This window comes from Polypterus senegalus, chromosome 10 (assembly GCF_016835505.1).
Source record: "Polypterus senegalus isolate Bchr_013 chromosome 10, ASM1683550v1, whole genome shotgun sequence".
NCBI lineage: Eukaryota > Metazoa > Chordata > Cladistia > Polypteriformes > Polypteridae > Polypterus > Polypterus senegalus.
The window spans coordinates 95115804-95129815 of NC_053163.1; the positions used below are offsets into that span (position 1 = coordinate 95115804).

General features: G+C 36.0%; 1 protein-coding gene across 4 annotated transcripts in view; it reads right to left on the bottom strand.

Moving 5' to 3' along the window:
• si:ch211-200p22.4 (phosphatidylinositol-binding clathrin assembly protein) overlaps nt 1-14012 on the bottom strand; it is a 112528-nt gene that overhangs the window by 41237 nt on the left and 57279 nt on the right. For all 4 annotated transcript variants that reach the window (XM_039766247.1, XM_039766248.1, XM_039766249.1 and 1 more), the window contains 4 exons: nt 11345-11420; nt 9485-9587; nt 6040-6133; nt 5776-5887 (listed from right to left, as the gene is read on the bottom strand). In XM_039766247.1, the coding sequence (XP_039622181.1) occupies nt 5776-5887; nt 6040-6133; nt 9485-9587; nt 11345-11420 (385 nt within the window). The remainder of the gene's footprint in view (nt 1-5775; nt 5888-6039; nt 6134-9484; nt 9588-11344; nt 11421-14012) is intronic.

A 14012-nucleotide genomic window follows, 5' to 3' on the forward strand; every position in this document is an offset into this window, starting at 1 on the left:
TATTAAATGAATAAGGCTGATCAGCCACTTTTGCCCATCAATTCACACAATCACAAATAAACATGCTTTCAGAATGGTTTGAAAATTTATTTAAAAATAAAAAAATCTCACACCCATATAATTATTCAGACTCTTTGCTCTGACAATCAAATTGTGGTCAGGTGTATCCCGTTAGCTTTAATTATCCTCCAGACGTTTCTAGAATTTGACGGAATCTGCCTATGGCAAACCTAATTGATCGGACATAGATTAGAAAGGACCACAACTGTGTATAAAATCCCATAAGCCACATATTACATACAAAAACAAAAACCAAACCATGAAGTCCCAGAAAACTTTTTGTACATCTCTGCGATAAAAATGTGGTGAGGTAGGGATCAAGGCGAGAGTATAAAACTATTTCTATTTTTTCTTGCATTTCACGCAAGAAATAAACCAAGTACATACATACATTTTTATACCAGCTTCTTGCAGTGCTGGGTTATGGGAGTGGGGACAGTGCCTTTGCTGGCATGAAACAACCATGGACAGGGCCCAAGAGCTAGTGACATTTCCCCAATTGTAATCATGCTAGTTTCTGCTTGCCACAAGGGCGATTATTTAAAAAACACATATGTCACGGTCTATTCCTTTGGTGGCAGTGGGGTTTATACCTGAACAAGTCAATAGCCAAAAATGTTTCAATTTTCTTCTCATGTGACAACGATACAGTGATGTGAGTGATAAAAATGACATTCAAAAATGGGGTGTTACAGTTTGAACTATAAAACTGCACACCGCAATGCTTTAAAGTTATACTATGAACAATACTTAGTCTTTCAGCAAATATGTCATTCTCAGTATACTGTAGTTATAAAGATGTGCTGTAATACACAATATATTTGATGCCTTTTATGCACAGCTCTAAAGTGTATTATGAATGACCAACTAGAGACAAACATCATTAGATTTCTCTGAACTTCAGCTATCCAATAGTAATGAGCCTTTCACTGTATGTGGCTCGACCTAGGTGGGATCATTGATAAAAGCAGATTCACTCAATTGACATGCGCCATTTGCCTTGGCAAACACATATGCAAATTGCATATTTTAACAATGAAACCGCAGAGAACAAAGGAACTTCTTTTATTTGAAAAAGACATCCTTGGGTGTATAAAAATAACATTATTGCTTTTGATTGACTTGTAGGTTTATTGCATCGCACACAAACAGCTTTGAAATATGGCAGCAACCCAATATACAAAAGTGTTTAAACCTCAGAAACTTTTTTCTGTTTGTTGTTGAAAAGTGTTATCACCATGTACAGATTGAAAGAGCTCTCTGAAGCTTTCAGAAGGTAGGTTAAAATGCCAATCAGTCTTGAAAGGGAATTAAAAAGATCTCCAAAAACTGTAAAGCATAGTAGTGGAAATGTTATGGTTTGGGACTGCTTTGCAGGGCTAGGGTAGCTCAACATAATAGAATCCACTATGAAGTCTTCATTGTTTGACAGTATGTTTAAGGATAACGTAAGGCCATCAATTAGAAGACTGAAGCTCAACTGAAGGGGAGCCTTGCAACATGACCCTAAAACATACTATTAAATTCACCCAAGAATGGCTTAAAAAAAACAAAAACAAAACAAAAAAAAACCCCACAACTTGGATTGGCCAAGTCAAACTTTTTCTTTCAGTCAATGTCAACAGTCTGATAGCCAGTTATAGAAAAAGGTCTACATGGAGCAACACCAGTTATTACAGCCAATGGAGTCCTTACTTTTGCCATACATGGAAATTGCATATTTGCTGATTCTTTTGTTGACTGTACTACTGGAAATACAGACATGACCTTTATCTAAAGATACCATTTAAATAAAAATCAAATGTAGATAGTAGTGATGCTCTGTTCAATCAGGTTTAGGTTTAGTATCCCAAAGAGAAATTTGTTTAATCAGCCACATGTTTAAATTGGCCGATCACAAAAATGGATTTTTTCAGCACAAGCTTTTCTAAGATTACGGTAATTTAGATGTAGTGCTTATTTATGCAAGGTATTATGGTAGATGAGCTACTTTTTTGCTGCGAAGTTCCTGTAAACATAAAGCAGCAGACTTTACCAGAAAGAAAATTTAATCATCCTTTATGAAAGAAAGTGCATTGATAAACAGGAGAAGGGATATGAGATGTTGTCCTAGGTAATTAGACAAATGACAAGAAGTGCTACTTTAATACATTCAGACCTTTTTATTTTGTCCTTTAAAATGGACACTGCCTGTTTGAGTTTGAAATTAGCCATGTCTCTGGTGATAAACACCTTAAGAGCAATTGATAGTTGTGTGGCTTTTTGAAAGGTTTGTACTTTAATTTTTGTGTATGCCATGCAGTATACCTTTTGGTAAGAAAGTATTGCATAATTAAAATTGTAATCCAAATTAACTACACCAACAGAATTAGCTGATAAAAACAACCTGTTAAGTACAGAGAATGTATATTTTAACAGTAAAAGCTGCCCTGCAATTAATGATTAAACCTATACATGCATATACATTTAAATATAAGCAGTTTACCAATCAATATAAATTAATTGAATCAATGTGTGAGAAAATATATGATGGGCAAATTGTGAAAACTACCCTACAACCTCCCAACTGCACTGTGCTCCGACACTCTGTTAACATAGGAACAGATTGGTATTATCATCACCAGATCACTAGATTGCAGCAGTGCCTTGGATTTCCACAGGGCACCATGGGAGATGGGAGTCCTACAACTCAGCCCTACTGTGTGCTTATGGACCTTGCCAAATGGGCCACCGGAAGTACTTCCAGGTGCAGCATGGAAGTAGCCAGAATCTGGATAAAGACGACAAAGCTTGCTGGAAAGAGAGAGATAAACAAAGAAGAAAAAGTCACTGCTGTGTGCGATTTGTGTTGTATTGTGCTGGTTGGTGGGAAACAATTTGGGAACCTTTTCCCCACAGCAAATTTTAAATTACTGCTTATGGTTTATAAAGCCTTAAATAATCTCGCTCCATTTTATATATCGGAATGCCTGACACGTTATATTCCAAATCGTAACCTTAGATCTTCAAATGAGTGTCTCCTTATAATTCCAAAAGCTAAACTTAAAAGAAGTGGTGAGGCGGCCTTCTGCTGTTATGCACCCAAAATCTGGAATAGCCTGTCAATAAGAATTCGCCAGGCAAATACAGTAGAGCACTTTAAAAAACTGCTGAACACACATTACTTTAAAATGGCCTTTTTATAACTTCACTTTAACTTAATACTGATACTCTGTATGTTCAATTCATCATAATAACTATTCATAGTGGCTCCAAAATCCATACTGACCCCTACTCTCTCTTCGGTTTCTTTTTTCGGTTTCTTTGTGGTGGCGGCCTGCGCCACCACCACCTACTCAAAGCATCATGGTGCACCAACATTGATGGACTGAAAGCCAGAAGTCTACGTGACCATCATCAAGTCCTTCCATGAAAACCCTAAATACAAAGAGGACTGTTTGATTTTTGTCCCCAGAGGGGACTGGGCGGTCTCTTGGTCTGGAATCCCTACAGATTTTATTTTTTTTCTCCAGCATTTGGAGTTTTTTTTTTTCTGTCCACACTGGCCATCGGACCTTACTTATTCTATGTTAATTAATGTTGACTTATGTTTATTTTTTATTGTGTCTTCTATTTGCTATTCTTCATTTTGTAAAGCACTTTGAGCTACATTTTTTTTGTATGAAAATGTGCTATAAAAATAAATGTTGATTGATTGAGCAAAATAAGAGAGGTATGTTGTGCTGGACTTGTGTCTGTCTTGGGTTTAAAGAGCTGGAACAGCCCCTGATGGCCTTAACATGCACTTATAGGCTTTATTCATTTTAAATCATTGATTGCACTTTTTTGCTGTTAAAATATACATTTACAATATTTATATAGATGTGTTTTTCTACAGTGTATCAACTAGACATTCACAATTCCTGAGATGTTATTATAAAATACTAGGAGGCTCCGCCCCCTGCTTGCTTCGCTCGCCCACCTCCGGGTTTGGTTTACCGGATATCCAATTTAAAGAGATTGTTATTTTCATGGCAATTGTTACATACATATGCATTATTTTCACTTTTACTTTAAAAAGTTTGTAAAAAGAATACATCTTTTTCTTGTCAGACGTACAATGCTGCTCGCGGTGTGAAGGGGGGGCGGCTGAACGCACGCCAAGGATATGTCATCAGATCACCTGTTGTCTTTCTGCTGCTTTCAAGCTGCCTATTCTGCTTGTCACATGTCGTTGTTTTAAGAGCTGGGAGCACATGAGGCTTGTCTGCCAAAACCAATCCAACAACTAGAAGGTTAAATGTCTGTGGACTTGTTTTAAATGATGGCTCACTGCCTTGTCTCGCGTGATGTTGTAAAAACATTACTGTATAAATCTATGTTTTGTGCATTGAATGATGCAAATGCGAAAACACTTTGTTTTCTGCTTTTTGCCTTTTATTTCTGACCTCGCTTTTTCCTGCTATTTTTTCAATTACACCTGGTCTTGATGATCAATTTCCTTTTGTTTGCGCTAATGCGATCTTTTAGTCATCGACATTTCATTTATAACGTATTGTCCTTTATACGCATTATATGCACTGAGACCCCTGTATCTGTGTGTGCTGCATGCCTTTACACTACTGATGTTTTTTTGCAGGCTGCGCTCTGATATTGCTTGTAAGTAGGGCGTGTCTTGCAAGAATCTCATGTTCTATATCCCCGTGACACGCTCTGTGGTCATTCTCTTTCGTCTCACAGGTCTTTTATTTGTCTTCCGTGATCTTGACGTGAAGATCACGTATCGCCTCCTAGTTCCTCCCACAGGATTTTTTTTTTTTTTTAATATAGAGAGATGGATTACCAATTATGGAGTACTTGCTTCTTACCAAAATTAATGTTGTATGACACACAACAACACATAAACATATTAAAAGTGCAAGCTGCTTCATTTAAAACAAATACACTGACCAAACTCAAGCGGTGCCCGTTTTAATTTAAAGAACAAAATAAAGGTCTGGACTCCTTAAAGTAGCTTTTCTTGCAGGTGCAAAGGATGATATGTCCAATTATTCCCCCCACCCATTTATTATTCCACTTTCTTTAATATAAAGGCTAATATACCAATTGCCTTTTGTTCATTGATCAAACAAGCTGACTCACTGCTCTATTTACACTGCAGAAATTTGGTTGCAAAATAAAAAATAAAAAAAATAAATAAAAAAAAAAGGATGCGTGCTGGCTCAACTACAGCAATATCTTATGTAAAGGAGCACCACAACTAAATTTACAGTAAAGCACAGAAAAGCAGGGGCTGAAAATATCTGTTTTATGATTGCCCTATTTACTGATCACCGATAGTCTTTATTTAGTGGAAATTGGCCAATTTCGATTGGTTGCCAATCAGAACATCCCTATAATAAGACTAAAGAACATAACATCTGTGCTCTGTAGTTTAATTATAAAAATATCAAACACTTTAAAAATCTTTACACTAAGCTCCTGCATAACCAGACGTGTAGAAGCCTTATGTTCTTTATCAATTGGATTAAAACAAAACACACATCAAAAATGGGTTGCAAAATAATAGTATTACAAGTTTGGTGGATAGAATAATGATACCAAATGGAGAAAACACAGAGATTGAAAGTAATTACTACATTTTTCACTCCTGAAGGAATGAATTTTAAGGTAATACAAAAATGAAGGTAACAGTCGTTTTTTATCGCTGTTGTGTTTAAAATAAAAGCACCTTACCCAGCAAGTTAATGACACCTTCATTGTATGCAGCAAAGAGTCTGATTGAGTCTTTGAAGAGCAGCATGAAGGCAGCATTGATAACTCCATTGGTCAGCTCATTGGGGTTTGCCTACAGCACAAACATAAAGAAAATATCACAGAAATACTGTCATAGTCAGCCTTAAATAAACTAGGTAAAAAATCTCAGCAAAAAAATATAGAATTTTAGGAAACACTTAATTTTAGTAAAAAATGACCTTAAACTAAAAAAAGCTGACTCACTTCAAAATCAAGCAATGCATCCAACTGGTTTTGAATGATTGGGAGAGTTTTTATCAACTTCTCCGTGTTCATTGTTCTCATGACTCCATCAATCCTAGAAGACAATCAAATTAACTGCAACCTCAATTAAATTTTAAATGGAGAAACTGCTACAAATGCTATTTGCCAAAAAAGCCAACTAACAGATCAGTAAAATATCAGCTAGAAAGAACTTAAAACTTAAAATACATTTTAGGCTGAAAACCCTGCTGGTGCAAAAGATTAATTCAAAAACAATATAAATTTTCCTCCAAATACATACATTAGTATGCAAAGCTAAAATCCACTGACTACTTTGTGGCCTTAAATTAAATTATCCAAAGGTCTGGTAAAAAGATGTTTAAATTGCTTCCTAAAACTATTATTCATATAAAACTATTGCAGACAAACAAAACAGGATATATATATATATATTAGTCCCTGACAAAAGTCTTGTCACTGCTCTATTTTCTAGAAACTCCTGCTATTAACCTGACTTTTAATTAATCAACTGGCGTTAGAAATACCTCATATGAAAAGCTAAAGCCCTCCCAAATGATGTTTAATGCACTGAAATAAATTAGTTTCACTGAAAAAAGATTTATCATTTAATCAAGACAGAAAGGTCAAATTTGGGCAAGACAAAAGTTTTGTCGCCTATACAGAAAATGAACAACTTTAATGCAAATCCAAAAATATGTCAGCAAATTAAGTAGTGGTGCTGTGAGATCCAAATTTAATATCTTGTATGACTTCCATGAGCTTAAAGGACAGCATCCATGCGGTTTGGCAAGGATTCATACAATTTATTGATGAAGTCATCAGGAATAGCAAAGAAAACAGTCTTGCATGCCTCCCAGAGTTCATCAATATTCTTTGGTTTCGTCTTCCATTCTTCCTCTTTTATCCTACCCCACATATGCTCAATGATGTTCATGTCTGGTGACTGGGCTGGCCAATCCTGGAGCATCTTGATCTTCTTCACTTTAAGGAACTTTGATGTGGAGATGGAAGTACGCGATGGAGCACCATCCTGCTACAGAATTTGGCCTTTTTTATGGTTGGGAATATAAGAGGTAGCTAAGATTTCTTGGTATTTTAGACTATTGATGTTGCCTTCCACCCTGCAGATCCCTTGCATACCCCCATACTGGATGTAACCCCAGACCATGATTTTGCCTCCACCAAACTTCACTGTTTTCTGGGTAAATCTCGGCTCCATGCGGGTTCCAATAGGTCTCCTGCAATATTTGCGGTGACTGTGGTGTAATTCAACAGAAGATTCATCTGAAAAATCCACCTTCTGCCACTTTTCCAGCGTCCATCCTTTCAGCAGGTTGTGGGCCTTGGCAAATGCCACACGGTTTTTCAATTGTCTTTTGTTTAGTGCTGGCTTATGGGCACTGATTCGACCATGGAGGCCATTTCGAGACAGAATCCGACAAACTGTTCTGGTTGACACAGGGACTTCAGGTGACCAGGTCTCGTGGAGCTCTGCTGCAGTGGAAAATGGGCTGGCCTTGGATTTTTGAGCCAACAAACGGTCTTCTCGAGCAGTTGTCTTGCGGGGTCTTCCTGACCTGGGCTTGTCAAAAACGTCTCCAGTCTCTTCAAATCTTTTTTTTATCCTCTGAACTTGACACTGAGACACATTGAAAGTGTTTGCCACAACAGCAGTGGATTTGGTCTTCAGCCTTTTGATAATCAACACTTTAGTCTCAGGGTGAATCTTAGGCATGTTTGCAGAGGTCTAGCTGCAGTTGATGTGAAGGTCTAGTGTACTGGGGTTCTTTTTATACACACCTGAGACCTAATTGATCCATTACTAGTCACAGGTGAAGCTCATATGACAAGGCGACAACACTTATGTCTTGCCAAAAATTGACTCAATGGGCTTTACCAAGCTGTGAATATTAGAATACTTTTTGTGTTAGTTTCGCTTTGCACTGAAACATTATTATAAAAGCTGATGGGATTAAAATGACCCATTTCTTGTAACAAAATCTTGATTAGAAATATATTTTAGCAGCACTTCAGGTCAATTTGTACACAAGCGACAAGACTTTTGTCAGGGACTGTATATATATATATGCCAGCAACACTCATGACAATGACAACACAATTACATTGTCAATCATGTTACGTTATTATTAAAATGTTTCCTTTTCTTTTTCATTACTTCTCCGCTGCGAAGCGCGGGTATTTTGCTAGTGTATATATCTATATATCTATATCTATATCTATATCTATATATATATATATCTATCTCATCTCATCTTTGTTGTCAACCGTTGTAAAGATAACAGGTTTCATTCATTGAAGTGATCACTACTCAAATCGGTACTCATGAATCTAAGATGTTTAACAGGCATTCCCGGTATTAAGTTGTGGATTTGCCGGAGAATATTTAGTGGCAGTGTGTCTATGAACGTAATTTAAACTTAAGCTTTACACCTTGCTTTCCTATTGATATGTCTACAAAGGCTTGTTCAGCGTCAGAGGGTTGTTCCTTTCCTACTGCATCAATAAGCAGCTCATCTTCCTCTTTATCTAAGACATCACACACTGCATGCACGGGTTTACCGTTCCCAGTCCTGCAAAGTCAGTTCACGTGAGCTGCTCGGAGTACATGCATCGAGGGTTCTCAGCTGTGCTTGTGCTATCTCGTGCGATCTTGCGATGTCCACGGCTTTATTTAATGTTAGCTAAGACCTGGCACTTAAAAGTTTCTCTCGCACTTTCGCTGAGTTTGTGCCAAACACTAGTCTATCCCTGACCATCTCATCTTCATTTGCATAAGCACAGTCCTTCACCCAACGAATATTTAGCGGCAGCGTGTCTATTGGATTGCTGCTGACAGACAGCCTTATATGGGCAGGCACTCAATTACGTGGGAGGCATGACGATGAGGGACACAACTCCGCCTCACACGGCGACCGAGCTGCAGGCTATGGCCATATATATGTACGTAAGTAGGTTCCAGTTATGACTGTTACGCGTAGAATTTCTAAATGAAACCTGCCTAACTTTTGTAAGTAAGCTGTTAGGAATGTACCTGCCACATTTCTGCCTTCTACCTACACGGGAAGTTGGAGAATTAGTGATGAGTCAGTGAGGGCTTTGCCTTTTATTAGTATAGATATATAAATAAAAGACATACACACACACACACACACACACACACACACACACACAACTGCTCATATACATACTGTATACTATGCAGTATACTCTAACCAATTAAAGCTCCAAAAAATTGGAATACTTAAACTGAACTATATGGTTATAAGTCCTTTTTAAAGCAATAGAAGGATCTGCCCAATGATGTCCATCAAGTGGCCTGATATCGCCCTTAAAATGCATTACATATGCTTTATACAGAAGGAAAACCTCAAATCAAACCTCTAATTTTAGGCAACCAACTCACCCCCTTTTCATTTTGGTGAAATCAACGGCAACAAGTCTGTAGGAGAGAGCCTTCTCATTTAGATACCTGCTGTAGCGTCTAATAAATGTGGACATATCATAACCTGAAAGGGAAAAATGACCACACACAAAAGTATTATTTGCTATATTCAGAAAAATATAACATTTCAATATCAATGATTTAACAGTCAAATGCGAGTTTTACAGAAAACCTGTTGAATTAAAATAAAGATTTTCATTAACGTGAAGAAATTTTAAGCAATAAGATGAATGTGAAGTAGGAGCTGTAAAGCAGCAATAAGCTAGTGCTCCTACTTCTTGACTTTAAACAGTTGGATCATTTCCTGAACTGGTCAATGTGAGTATGTGGAGTTGTAAGTTTTTCCTGGTTGCTGAGAACGTCTCACTTCTTTTTAAGTTCCAAGTTATTTCTTCATAATTATGGCATATATTACTCTGCCACATCATATTGCATTCTAAAGTGTTTTTTTTTTAATTTTTAAAAATAATTTGCTCTTGCACTCTACAATGATAAGAGTACACGAGTCCTTACTCTAAAGCAGCAAAGGTTTTGAATATAGAAAATTTAAATTTTTTTGTCACAAACTCAACTAAATTTAACTAAGAATTAATTTCCTGATTGCTTCTTTGCTCACAGCCTCAGTCGTAGGTGGAGTTGGGACAGCACAAAAGCCTTCAGCACCAAGCTATATTCTGTTAGCAACCTGTTTGTATTTCTGCAATTCTATTTCTTCTATGTTCCTGTTCAATATTCTCTTTCACTGAAGTACATGTGCTTATTATCAATCTAGCGGAAGTAGGCAATTTTTACAAAATAGAAGATAAATGAAAAGGGCACGCTTGTGATCGCTTTTATTCTTTCACTAGCAGAAGGTAGTGATTGTCTGTGCATCAACATCCAATAACAGCAATAATGGGTACTTGACAAAAGCTTTCCAAGTTGAATCGACACTGTGGAAGGTAAATGGGGTAGTTGCTGAAGTGAAACACACAACTGGTCTCCTTTTAAAAATGGCTGAATCTCACAACAATGGTTTGCTTATTCGTCTTCTTAAAACATGGATATGCCATTTTGTAATATATATAATCTTAAGATGCAGATGAAGTACTTGATAACATTTTTGATTTGGAAAAAAATGGGCAGATCCTGTAAGTTTTAAAGAGTTTTTCATTCACATATTAAGTTGTTCTCCCGCAAGTTCTATTGCAAGCTGCAACAGACATAAGCTAATCTTAAAAAACACACAGGAAACTTAACTGTCCCACCTATAGTGGTGTACCTATTGTTTAAGCAGACTGGCTTGTCAGACACACAAACATAAATGTATGCCACCCAATTAAACATTTTCACCTCTTAACAATTCATTGCAAAAATGTATACATACAAATGACATTCTGTTGCTTGTATAACTGCAAGATTCAGATTTACTTGTGTGAAATAAATGTGCACTATAACAACATAAATGAAAGCATTTATAAAGGTTTTCTTTCTGGTCAGTTTACAAAATTTGTAGGCTGACTAGTTAAAAATGTTCAGTGCTAAACTCGCTATACGGTGTTCATGTATAGCACATCTAATGGGGGTTTGAGGAGTAAGGAATGGCAAGTACAAAGAGACAGTAAGCCGACTATTTTGTTACATCCTGATAAACCCCTTTATTCATAAAAACATGACCAATTCAGATTGTAAAATGGCAATTTCCTGCCTACCAGCTTTGCACATTAAATCACTAGTAGAGCAATGCTTAATTGACGGTCATTTATTCTGTGGTTAAAAAAGCCAATATTGCCAATGTAATGAAGAGGTCTAAATTTCAAAAATGGTGTTACTACTACCTACCCTGCATTGCACTTTTGTCCAAGAAGTTATTTAAATTAAACAGTGTGTTTCTGGAAGCCAAGTACTGGATAAAACGCTAAAGGAAGAGAAAAAGAAATAACATTAGACAAGTAAAATAAAAAAAAATAAAAAAAGTCTTAAAACTGGAAATCAAGTTGCCAGGAAACAAATTATCAGACTTCCCCCCTTTTTCTAGAAAAGTATAGTGTTTTGTTATTTTGTGGTTTACAAGTCTTACAAGCAGGTGGTTTCTTTCTCACCATTGTCGCATCTTCCTTTTTTTTTTTTTTTTTAAATGAACATCTACAATATACTAAAAGAAAATTAGAAAAAAATAAAGGAAGACGTGTCACAGAAAGAAATGATAGGTATCATAAGGATAAGAGCAAATATGAAAATTAAACCACAATCACACTTTAGGATTACCTGAACATTCAGGTGTTAATTAATGTGCACATCTCTAACAGTTAATTTTATAAGTGAGGCTCAAATGCCAAAATATCAAAATACTTTAGTTTACCAAAGCAAAAAAAAACTGAAGGGAGATCTAGGTCAAGCCATGACCTTTCTTTAAACTGTTACATAATAATCAAAAAGTGGAAAGCCTCTGAATAGACACCTGCCCTACAGGATACAATACTTCATAACATAGTAAGCCATCGAGTCACACATTTTCTATCTCACCTTAAAGTTCTGTTTCGTCTGCTAGAGATGGGGTGGCTGATTCACACCAGATGTAGTTATTTAAACAAAATATACAAAAAAAATCAAAAAGACTTAATACATAGAGAAAAAAAAAACAAAACAAAAAAAAAAAACAACTAAACAAAACCAAAGGTAAAATCCCTGGTATCTGGTAATGTGTGCACTTGTGTCTGTTCTATAGTCTCTACTCCCTTAAAGCATCAATCCATCAGTTTTCCAAATTTGGAAACAAGGCAAGGATAAACACACACATACCCCTGCCAACAAAAGTAATCAGTAAATGGATTCAAGATAGCTCATTAAAGAAAGACCCAAAGTAAAACCCCAACAGTCTCAAAAAGCACACGGCAGATGTGTAACATTTTATAAGGATTACCAAGTTTTAGGAAACAACCAGCAATATGCACAATGTCAGATTGTTGTTTCACTAATGATGTCCTCATTTGATTCTCCCCCCTTTTAATCTAGCACTCTAAAATCTTTAGTTAAAAACAAGAAAATTATAGTACTTAAACAACACAAAAAGCATTTGCATGCTCCTGGAGGCCTACAGACCCCACAGCAACTCGGCAGGAACAAACCGAGAGTGAAAACCCGTAAAAGCATGAATACTTTGGTTTTAGATTTAAGCTTTAAAAGCAAAACACTTGGTGTTAAAAAGTGTAAAAGATAGATTAACATACTGCTTTGCCCACAACCAACCAACCTGCATGAAGACAAAGCAGCCCAACTTTAAGTTATGCTGTCAGTGGTTAGAATTGTTAAAGCAGAAACCACATACAGAAATCAAAAACTGCCATATATGATGATAAAGACTGCTTACTGTACCTACAATATTGTTTCCAGACACTTCTTTTCATAGTATGCTCATACTACACACTCCACTATCTTAGGCATTGAAGTAACTAGGAGTTTATAGAAGGGATGCTCTGATCAGGTGTTTTTCAAGATGGATACTGATAACCGATTTAATGTTGCTTGACTGGTCGATTCAGATTCTCCCATATATAAAAACATTGTAATTTCTTCCGATAAATCTTCAATTCTCTCTCTGAAATACGTAATATCTTCGGCAGAATCCATTTCATCGGCAGTAGTAAGCATTTTTCTAATTAATTCTTGTACTATCGATTCACCAATCAGTAACTAGAGGGCGTGTTAGAGCCCACCCTCTCAACTTTGACGAGTGAAAGTGACAGTTTTATTTCAAGCCGTATTTCATGACGGTTTGCAGGAATGTTACGGACAAAATGAAATAAATAAATAAGCAACGAAAAACATATTTCGTGACACATTTATTTATTTATGCTCTCCTTTCATGACATAAAGGCTGTCATTTCATGACACATTTATTTATTTATGCTCACATTTCACAGTACTTTTATTTATTTACGCATTTATTTATTTATTTCATTTTGTCCGAAATATTCCTCCATACTCCCAACCCCCCTTTTATCCTTTTAAAGAACTTTTTAATACTAAGCTCCTGCATAAATCAGACACAAAGAAGCTTTACGTTTTATATCAAAGTGTATTTTTATTATTAAAACTATAGACTACAGGTGTTAACTGCTCATTCTTTAACAACATAAAAATATATAGGCTTATTGTTCAGTGACTACAACTTGCTAAAATAAATACAATTTCCTTAAAATACTATACATTTAAGCAGTGTTTAATTGTAATATGCATGTACTTAAAGATTTTAATCATTTTAAATCATTAATTGCACTACAGTTTTTCTGCTATTAAATTACGCATTTACTATATTTATTACAGGTATTTTTTCCTTCAGTGTATTATTTAGTGAATTATAGTATCAATATGCATTTTGATAAGGAAGCTATACCGAAATCTTGATTTCTCTGTACAAATTGGGGTGTGTAGGGGTGGAGGATTAGCTGTTAACCATTGCTAACCATGTTTTTTATTCATATAGATAGTACTGACCAACACAGACTTT